Genomic DNA, 11168 nt, shown 5'->3' with positions numbered 1-11168 from the left:
AAATGCCTAACAGTGAAATGAACCAGTAAATTCCTACAATTTAACATAGTTCTTATTTTCACCTTCAACACAAAATACCATCACCACCATCTAGCACATTCTTTATAATTCACAGCCACAAATTATACATTTACAATGCAAATTAATGTACTTTATAATGTGCCACCAACATTTTTAGAAATGAACTATGAAGTGTCTTTGACAAGTATTGTTTTCCTGTGTTTCTGATAACTTCAGTTGCATTTACAGCAACTCCTGAGTATGTTACCATTATTTTTGTAAACTACAGAGTATCAAAGATACTTATATTGAAAACTTTTTCTCTGAAGAACCAACTCCAAAACAGTAAGACTGATTTATTTTCTGTCTTTGTTCAGAGAAAAATAAACATATCATATGGATGCTTTACACAAGTTTTCCTGTTTGCATTGTACCCACCTCATGTAAGCTGACATAAAAAACCAGGTGATATAGATTATTTTAACTGGCACGTATTTCCTAACTTGGCTGTTGCTTATGTATTTTATTCAACATGCTCCCTGCCTGGTAACCACCTGGAGAAAATCAAACAGTCCGGATTTTTTTTTTTTAAAGAAACTTCCCTCCAATGCAGCAATTTCAGCATCTTCATAGAAGGCTACAAGATAATGAGAAATCTTTTAAAACACATTCCAAAATTTATGAACCCAAAGGTATAGCACTGTTAAGTGCTGATTACATTTCTAACATGACGCAGGATCCATCAACATTAAGTGGGTAAACAAACCAAGAAAAGCTGATTTTTATTTGAATGGCAAAAAGTGAAGATTTACTTTTGTTTTGGGGTTTCTTTTTTGAACCAATTTTCTTCAGCTGCTTTGAAGACAATGGAAAATGAAGACCACAAAAGTATACTGAGCTGCAGTAACATCAACAGCTTGTTACAATCTATTGTACAGACACTTAAAAGTTAACAATGTTTAGGTAAGTATACCTAAGTCTGAAATTAGTCTCATTACTTCTAACCAGAAATCATATATTGCTGTTTCAATTTCTTTTTGAAATATGTAATAACACCCACTACAAGAATATATCACCAAGTAAAATAACACCATCGAGAAACAGAGGTACGTTCAGAATGTGACTTTCCACAAGACAATAGTGTAAAGTTTTAAAAAGGCAGTATCTTGAGGGAATGGAGTGACACGGATATTAACTCAAATTATATATAAGGAATCTGGAGGTCACTTGGTAAAGTACTACAGAATTCCTGTTAGTTTTCTACCAGGAAATAGTTATGTGATAATAGTTTAGGTTTTATGGCAGACTGTCCTTCCTTATCCTTATGAAATGCATGAAGTACTTAGAAACACAGTTTACAATGTCCATAACTTTTATATCCACACAAAAATGTATACGTGAGTAGATGGACACATCTGTATACAAATACAGATTTGTACACATAAACATACACTAAGGAGATGATTAGTTAATCTAGATGAAGAATATTTGGGTGTTTGATATATTACTTTTTCAATCTTTTTATAGGTATGAAAAATCTCAATACAAAAAGTTGTCAGATAAACATCATTGATAGATACTTAACTTTAGGAAGCCAACTTAGTAATTCCTATTTCCCTTCTGAAGTAAAAGGTAATTATAAGACCTTAAAGAAAATATACACAAGTTACTTCTACATATTTTGTTCTAAGAAGAAAAGCAGTTAGTCAACCTAAATAAAACCAAACCCAACTCCTCCCCCAAGAAAAACCACACAAACAAAAGAAAACCACCAAAACAGAAATACAGGAGTGAAAATTTTAAACTATAGTTTTGTTATTAAAATTTAAAAGCAACATAATCAAAGAGAATAATTATTAGTACAACTGGTAAGGAAACAGATGAGAAAAAGAAAATAATGCATAATAGACAAAGATTTGATTGTACCAATCAATCTCATTCTGGAAAATAGAGTTGCAGTTTATTACATAGGGCATCATGTTTTTCTCATACCACCTTAATGTTTTAGACACAACACATTTTAAGCTCAATTAAGACATATGTTACCTAGGAAACTGTGTCTATCAGAAATGAACAATGGACTTCTAAGCATTTTAAGAACTAAGAACTAATAGGTATAGGAAGAAAGTTCCACAAGTATTTAATATGAAGGGAATCCTTTGGCATATCAAAAGGTCCCTCACTGAGTGGGGAAATAGGTAATAGTAGAGGAAGACCATAAAGTTAGAAAAGACTGTAAAACCATATTAAGCATATATGATAAATCACTAGTATAAGTTTTAGGACACTGATTATTACATCCAATGAGTCTGTTGACTATTTATGCTACATAGTAACTGGATTGAATTTTTTCCACTTAGTGTCACCTTTATGGAAACATATCTCAAAGTTTATGAAAGAAATAAACAAACTGAGAAATAAAAATGGCTTCATAGAAGTTTACATTATAGCTAGATGATTTTATAAATTCTACTCCTTCAAAATAAGGACATCTATTAATGAAAGATTCCTTGAAAGTGCAACACAACAGAAAATCCCTTGTGACCCTAACTGGTATCCTTCTATTCTATCCTTGTTGTGTCATATGAAAGATGGAAAAGCAAGTATTACGATTTTCACTGAACATTTTTCACTTGGCATATTCATTCTTAATAAATGAAAAAGCATAAACTAATATGGTATTCACTGTAAGTGCTCATCATTTAAATCTTTATAAGCCCAATAACTGAATAGGTAATGGAAAATGGTATATGCACTGTCATAAACACAGGGTTCGTGGGTTTCTTGTATTTCACCACGCTTTGACTTTCAGAGGGTAAAAAGCATACTAAAAATACTTATTTGATTTTATAACATGAAGGATATCAAAATTAAATTGGGAAAAGGATACAGTTGTAAACAAAAAATAAGAGGAAAATACAGTGTGACCTGGGAAGTGTATCAGTTAAACCACAATATTCAAATTAGAACAAAGATTATAATCTTTTCAACCCAATGTGTATCAAAAGTAATGGAATTTGAATGGAAATTTTAAAATTAGTGTTTCAGGACAATATACTTTAAACTCAAGAAAATACACGAGCATAAAACACTTAAATTGAAGATGGTGCTTTAAATCTGAACCTGTAAAATCAGTCACCATTACTATTAACTGCCAACGATGGAGTCATTTGTCAAATAATCCACCTAATTACAGTTACCTTAGAAAACACAAATCAAACTTGCATTTATAGTATGATACATGTTAAATCAACTCATTGAACATGATATTCAACTCAATTTTTCAGTGTTTCAGAACAATGGTGTTAAAATTATAATAGAGCACAACCAGGGAAATTATAAATATTTATGATAAAAATGTCTGTGAAAAATATTTTTCGTATGAATGAAAAAAGAAACATTCATTCAAAAATACTTGAAAATATGAGCCAAAATAATTCCATCAGAACTTTATAGGAAAGAAAGCAACCCATAACTCCAGTTTGAAAGGTAATAATAAATACATAAACTGATAAAGAAATGTAGGAATATGAATTATTTTGAAAGATCTACTTATATTCATTTTAATGAAGAATCAAAGAATACAGTGTATTAAAAGACATATTTAAAGATTAGTAGGAGGGTAAGAAAGATAAATCAAATTTGTTCCTATCCCAAATAATTATAAGAGACTGAAAATGTAGTGTAACTCACGTTTCTTTCCAGTTTAAAAATTTCTATTCATTGCCTCTATCTTTGGTGTTACTGCCACCAATGAACACAGTATACAGCTCAGAAACCTAATTACTATTCAACTAGTAAAAATGAAATAGACATTATTTCTTTAAAAAGAAAATATAAAGAACATGATCCTACTTAATTTTGTCTCATGGTCCCACAACATCTGAAATATCATGCCAAAATGTAAGCTTAAAAGGGAACATTATCATTTTTATAACTGCACCAAAAATTTAGCTACTGTACGCTGGTGTGATGACAGCCAGTAGTACGCAGAGGCTACAGAAAGACATAATATACTTAAGTTGAGCTCATAATTAGCAAATTAGTAAAGGGAAGGTTGGACAACAATGCTTTCACTTGAATATGCTACAACTTTGTTCTCTTGCAGTTGAAAGAACCTTGCATAAAACATTAGGAAACAAAGTAGTTGTGGTTACAATAAAATAGCAAAGTAAATTAATTTAACACAGTGTTAAATATATTCACATGATCACCATTGTGATTCAAATGGCCACTAATGAAGTTATATATCAATATATATACATAACATATGCCACAACAGTTTTTGTAAGTTTGACTTTTTGCAGACCAGGTAATTTTACGAGACAAATAATCTTGTATCAATTCTCCATATTATGAAAGGAATTAAATGTTGTAAGTAGTTTCATTCCTCTGGGGGAGAAGGAGGGGTCAACCTCTAAAATGTCTGTGCAAATCGGAGCGTTTTACCTTCTTGGATATTTGAATTTGTTGACCAAGACAGATTCATATAAGCCGAGGATAAACCAATCTCAAGATATTAATGGATCTTGTAACATTGTCAGCGGCATTTAGCAGGTGCTTGCCACAAAGAAGAAAACTTGGTCCTATAGCAGAGCCTTCTGAGAATAGGGTTGCTGTGGCTGAGCTGGCTGTGGGCTGGCTCCTGGCTGCGACAGGGTGGACGACGTTAAGGTATAGTTTGGCACCTGGGACATACTAGCTCCTGCAGCCTGGTAGATTGTGATATCAGCAGTTGCAGCAACAGCAGCGGCAGGAGGAGGACTATACATTGCAGCCTGGTTGGGATACGTAGTTCCTTGAACAGAACTAACCATTGCACTGTGGATGGAGAAAAACATTCAGTGAGCTAAATATTGCAGTATACAACCATTCAGAGATACACAGAAAAGCTATTAATCAAACATTTATTCATTTAAATTTATTTGATAATTTTTATTAAATATCTATAATGTATCAAACGTTGTTATAGGAACTGTGACATTAAAAAAAAAGTTCCTCTCATTGTGGGGCCTTAAATTCAAGTAGGGAGAGGGTAACAAAGAAATCTGTAATACGTCAACAAGTTATAACTGCTATGAAAAAAAACAGCATGGCACAAAGGATCAAAGTCCTTGGCACAAGAGATTCTAGTTAATCCTGAGAGGCAGAGATGGCCTTTCAGAAAAGGCAACATTTAAGCAAAAACCTAAAAGAAGGGAATCATATCAATTATCCAGGAAAATATATTTTGGGCCACAAAAAAGAACTCTTTGAAAGAGAAAATGCCAGCTAAGTTCAAGAAACAACACCACAAGGACTGCAGGCAAGTGAGTATCAGGATGTCATAATAGTAAGCAGCAGAATTGAGGGGGAGGTAATTTAGAACACAGTGTCTTGAAGACCACGAGGATTCCGAGTGAGATCAACAGACACTGGCTGCTTTTGAGAAGGGTAATGTGATGACTTAGGTTCTAATAGGCTGTCTCTGGAACAAGAATAGAAGCGAGACTGCTAGAGGCTACTAGATTCTCTCATATGACAGATGATGGGGCCAGAGCCATGGTGGAGATGGGATAAAAGGATCAGTTTTAGAAATAGTCTCACTGAAAGTGGTTAATGGACAAAGTAGTCAAGAATGTCTGAAGTTTTATAAGCCACAAAAAACAGTAACAGCAACAACAACAACAACAAAAAACCATCTAGCTGAGTGCCCATTCACTGAGAAGAAAACTACAGACTAGAAAACAATGAACTGGACTGGAAGGGATATGGGAAAAATTAAAGAATGGTTTTGGATATGTCAAATGAGATGCCAGAAAACATAGCAATCAGCTATTCAAGTCCACTTGGGAGCCAACAGCAAGTGCAATGTTCAGTCAGAATTCAATGTTCACGGCTACAAGAGATCCTAGGAAGTAACCACTACCAGACAAAAAAGCAGCTCACAGAGCAAGCTCTAGATGTCCTGAAGTCAAGAAGCTAAAGAGGCACTAGGCAATGGAGAATGAGGAGTAAATGAAGCACAAGGAAAACTAAGAGACAATGGTCACAAGTCAGTGAAAAGTATTTCTAAAAAGAGAACGGAATTGGACTTAAGAGGGTGGGAGAAACGACTAGAGGAGCTGGAGAAATCACCAGTGTTCTTGACAAAAATCCAATGGAATAGTAAAGACGAAAGTCTGATCATTTCATTTCTCTTATTTTCCTAAAAATATACAAAAGGGAAAAAAATATATATATATATATACACACAGAAGAAATAAAAGACTTTCTATATACACACCACTCTACTTATCTGTGCCTATACTTACTCAGATCTGAAACGACACCCTATGTGATGTCATATGGAGTGTACGGGGCCTGACCCTACCAATACAGCACATCTACTCGTCACCTGTGAAGAAGCATTCCAATAGGTGCTTTTTGTCCTAGCACAACCTTGACACATTCTGCCTTTTTGGCCTGGCTTATTCTATCTGTTGGTTCGTAGCTTCATTTTTGCTAAGATGAAGCCTGCTTGCTTTGCTATGTCTTGTGTCGTAAGAAGATCCAACGGCACACCGGTCACTTTTCCTTCCTAGCATCTGCCTTTTTACTTGTCTACAGGCCCAAATACCATAACTTAAGAGCCAGAACTGAGTGTTATTGACTTTTACAGTTACATTGTGTAATATGGTTCTATGTCAGATAGGAACTCAGTAAATATTTAATAAATATTTAAACAATCATTACAACTTCCCGCTTTGCAAAGACTCTTTGACAATTTAAATACATATAAATGTATACTACAGATACTTACATAAAAATAAATGTGTTTAGGTGGAGAAGAAAACCAACAGCAGAGCAGATGTAAGATAAACCTAGTTGTAAGGACCAGGATAAGATATCGACTTGCATTATATGTGACTCAAGCTTTCTAGTTGCAAATCAGGGACAATGACGATTTTTGTAGTTGTTTTTGATAGGTAGTTGTTTCTGGTTTTTTGGAAATGCTTTTCAGTTCACACCTAGAAGCCTATTTCTTTTACATATAATTATAGCTTTAGAGTTAATACTTTTTCAGACTTCTGTCATCCTAGGTCAACCTTACTGCCCACTGGAAAAAGTGGCAGTTTCCAAAAGCCACAAATAGTGACGATGATGGATCAATCTACAAAATCTGCCATGAGCACAGATGTACTATAGTGATAGGGAACAGCATGGGACCTATCCTTACCAAGAGCAAAGACAAAAAGTCTGAAAGGCCTGATATGTGGCAAGCACTACCACCAGAACCTTATTACTTTAGCTTAGAGTTTACGGTTAGAGAAGTCAGACACATAGAGTTTACGGTTAGAGAAGTCAGACACATACAGAGTTGCTGACAAGGACTGAAGAATGAATGGCCCTCAGTAGCATGTTAAGGAACTTGAGCCTTACATAACAGATAATAAGGAAGTTCATAAAGGGAGGAGGTTAAAGGGGTTAAAAATAATCAAGATATTTTAAATGCACATACCAATTTCCCAAAATAAAATTCACCATTCTATATTACTAATGTGCTCTCATAAAAAATAATTTTAAAAATTAAGAGCTTTAAATGACAACAAGATAGAGAGATTCACAGGTCAAGATTATAAGCTAGAGGACCTTGTAGATCAGGCAAGAAATGATGAGAGTCTAACTACAAGATGAAATGATATTAATGGAAAAGAGTTATTTAGAAAAACAAATAATTGCATACATGGGCAACATGTTGAGGAGAAAGTACAGAATAGAGATAAGGGAGAGAAGTATTGCATGAATTGTAGGGTAACAACTCAAGTCATTGGGTGAATGGTGGAACTGTAAACTGAGACAGGAAGTATGGTATCAAGTGGTATCAAGTTGACAGTACGGTAATAACTAATACTTATGGAGTGTTTAGTATGTGCCAGGGCCTGCGCTATTTACATCACCAATTATCCTTTAATATGTGTGGCAATGTAAAATATAAAGTTATAACCAAACTAAATTTTCATACTATTATTTTATCAGGATGGACCACAAAATTATACTAATCAGGTGTCAGCAATGCAATCAGAATGCCTGGTTTGAGACTTAGCTAAGTGGGTTATCTCCTTCAGTACCTAGCATATGTTAAACACCCCGTAAATGTTAGACCTCCTTTCTTAAGGTCACTTCAGAATACTAGATAGGACAAGACAATAATGCCTGAATATTCCGGAAGCACCTCCAGCCTCCTCTCTGAGGACAGTAAAGGAGCACTGATAAGAAAGGTTTCAGAAATTGTGCCTGTGCCACCTCAACATCTTTGCTGCATGTCAGAATACCATGACTTGTAGAATATACTTGGGTAAACTCTTAACTTACTACTTTCTGTCTCAAAGGAACCAATCTGGCTTACATTTTCATTAATTTAAAAAAGACATTATATAAATTATAACCACTTAACTGCACGGCAGACAACATTATAAGTAAATGCCAAAAAGAACTGGACCTGTCATCTCATAGCCAGCTCTCTGTCCCAAGGGCCATAGAAGCACAGATGCTTGTGCCTTCTTTCAAATATTGTGCTTTCTACAATAACATTTTGACAAAGGGCAAAATAAAATATTTTCTTAAACAGCCCACGTTATATATATTCTAATAACAGAATTTAGATTTTATAAAAAATTTGTGAGAAATTGATATATTTACTAGTATTGTTAAAAAAAGTATCAAGTATCACAGACTCAACACAAACACTTGATAGGAATATTCAAAAATATATAAAACTATCAGCAAAATACAGCTTAGCGAGTCAAACAGAGGACTGGCTTGCAGCTGGTCCTCTAGATACCAGAGGGCTTCCTGGAGAACTCTGCACACCACAAAGGCGCTGTCTGCCTGCAGGCAGCTGAAAAGCTGTAATAGCACCAACTCCAAACAACACCAATAATCCAATTACTTGGGGTAGGAAGCTGGGGTCTGCTGATTAGGAAGGGCTGGGCTGGCGGATGGAGGAGGAACCGCGCCTTGAGTGAGAGAAGACAGCTGCTCCGGGGGAAGGCTGTAGCTCTGGAGATGGCTCATCTGTGCACTCCCTGCAACCATGTAAGCACCACTCTGCGGAGGCCCTGGGTAGACCTACAGCAGCCAATGAGAAAACATATTCCCACATGAAGTTTTAACACACTTTCAAAACCAGAGAAAAAGTATTTATTTCTGTCCCCAGGTATTTTACAAAAAGACACTTTTAAGTGATGTGGACTACTGACTTTTGTTTTTAACCAATGAAGGGACTCATGAAACTTTATATTAATATAACTGATTTTTCATTAAACATATTTAACACTTTCCACCTTGATATTTTTTTTAAAAAGTCCAAACAATATTTAGGAGTGTGAATTCACTGCTTTTTTGTTATAGCCTGCATCTATAATTTATATTTCTAAAAGTGAAACTTATTGGGCCCTGAGCAAGCTATCTTCCTACAGCAGGGGTCAGCAAAGTTTCTTATAAAGGGCTTGACGGCAAATATTTAAGGTTTTTATGCCATATAACTATTTAATTCTATAGGTACAGAATGCTGAAACAAGTGACAGCAGGTGAATTCTAATAAAACCTGTATGCTTTTAATCTAAAGAGACTGAAGTTTTTTTGTGTGTGTCTTTTTTTCATTTTTATCGGTACCGGGGATCGAACTCACGACCGCCTGCTTGCAAGGCAGGTACTTATGCTACTGAGCTAAATCCCCAGCCCTGAGATTGAAGCTTTAAATATTCAAAATCTTATGTGTGTTTTAATTTCCTGCAGTATCCATTACCTATGTTTCAAAAGAACTTCTACTGGCTATGTGGTAAGATCATTCAAGTGTTAAGACAATAACAAACTATGAGACCTGAACAACAATCATCTTATATTTCTGCTAAATCCTAAGAGACTCACCACATTCCAAAATGGTATGATGCTGCTGAAAGGTGCAAACACACCTGTGTCAATCCTTATAACTGTATTCCATTGTTCTTTGCAAACTGAATGTGGAAGTTTGATTATTTGCCTGACTCGAATTGGGTGACGAAGGTGCTTCGTGTTTCTGGGGCCTGGCTCTTACCTCCACGGAGCTGACCCGCATTTCAGGGGACATGGCCCATGGGAAAAAATGATCTGAACAAAGTTTGTGGCCACTGTAAGTGGACAAAACAATTATCTGGCTAGCTACTCCTATAACTAGAACATGCAACAGTTGTTTGAGATAAAGAAAGAAAAGGGCTCCATATTTGCATTATATGCACTCTAATGTAAGGGGGGGGGAAACTCAATGTTAAGGTGGCTTTTAAAAAATATACAGAAATTCTGTGTTTTGTTAATTAATAAAAGCTTTTCAGATCATTCTTTTCCACTGCATTTATGTTTCCCTTTTAAGAATAAGTAGACGTTCATTAGATGTTTAAGAGAGCTTTGTTTTTTATTTCTGGAAATGGTATACTTTAATTTGTGAGTTTTTAAGAATATACTTTATGGAGATATGATTGATATAGAAAATGCTGTATATATTTATTGTATCCAACTTGATAGGTCTGGAGGTGAATATACACTCTTCAAGCCATCACCATAAGCTACGCCATACACATAGCAAGCGACTTACGAGTTCCCACTCTCCATCCACTTTATTTTTTCTTTTTGTGATAAGAACATCTAAATTAAGGAGCTTGCTCAAAAAAAAAAAAAAAAAGCCTTACACTCTCTGAAGAATTCAATAACAATTAGAAATCTGACTTAAGAATAATAAAAATTGTTTTTTTCCAGATAATTACATACGAAGTTCTAAAAATACATAGATGTTTAGCCTTCAACTTTAAAGATTCTGATTCAGTAGCTCTAGGTCAGGACCAAAAAAACCCCCACATTTAACACGTTATTTGTATTCATCAAAAAATTTGATTAAGCATCATTTTCATTCTAAACATTACTTTCACATTTCACAAAAATACTATTCTCAATAACTTTGCATGCATTAGAGAACTTAAATATATTTGAGTTTATAATAGCTAACCTGAGCACCAGACGACTGCATGTAATACTGCTGATTCTGTAATTTTGCATACATGGAATACATTGGATCTTCATTCATTAACTTTGTATACAATGAAAGTGCCTCCATTACTTTGACATTAAGTTCTGAGAGTTCTGAATGTTTTCTGAAACATAAAACAATAATTTGA

At 34.7% G+C, this 11168-nt stretch overlaps 1 protein-coding gene across 1 annotated transcript in view; it reads right to left on the bottom strand.

Annotated features, from left to right (window-relative positions):
• Positions 1-757: 757 nt before the first annotated feature.
• The window catches only part of Stam (signal transducing adaptor molecule), a 61515-nt gene continuing 51104 nt past the window's right edge, over positions 758-11168 (bottom strand). Inside the window, exons 12-14 of the mRNA XM_003462774.5 lie at positions 11000-11144; positions 8912-9090; positions 758-4821 (exon numbers count right to left, since the gene is read on the bottom strand). Of these exons, the coding sequence (XP_003462822.2) occupies positions 4587-4821; positions 8912-9090; positions 11000-11144 (559 nt within the window). The 3' untranslated portion in view covers positions 758-4586. The remainder of the gene's footprint in view (positions 4822-8911; positions 9091-10999; positions 11145-11168) is intronic.

This window comes from Cavia porcellus, unplaced genomic scaffold, assembly GCF_034190915.1.
Source record: "Cavia porcellus strain 051 isolate PalLab524CR breed Dunkin Hartley unplaced genomic scaffold, mCavPor4.1 scaffold_27, whole genome shotgun sequence".
NCBI classification, from domain to species: domain Eukaryota; kingdom Metazoa; phylum Chordata; class Mammalia; order Rodentia; family Caviidae; genus Cavia; species Cavia porcellus.
The sequence above is the reverse complement of the archived record's forward strand: the minus strand, read 5'-3'. Positions and strand labels throughout refer to the sequence as shown.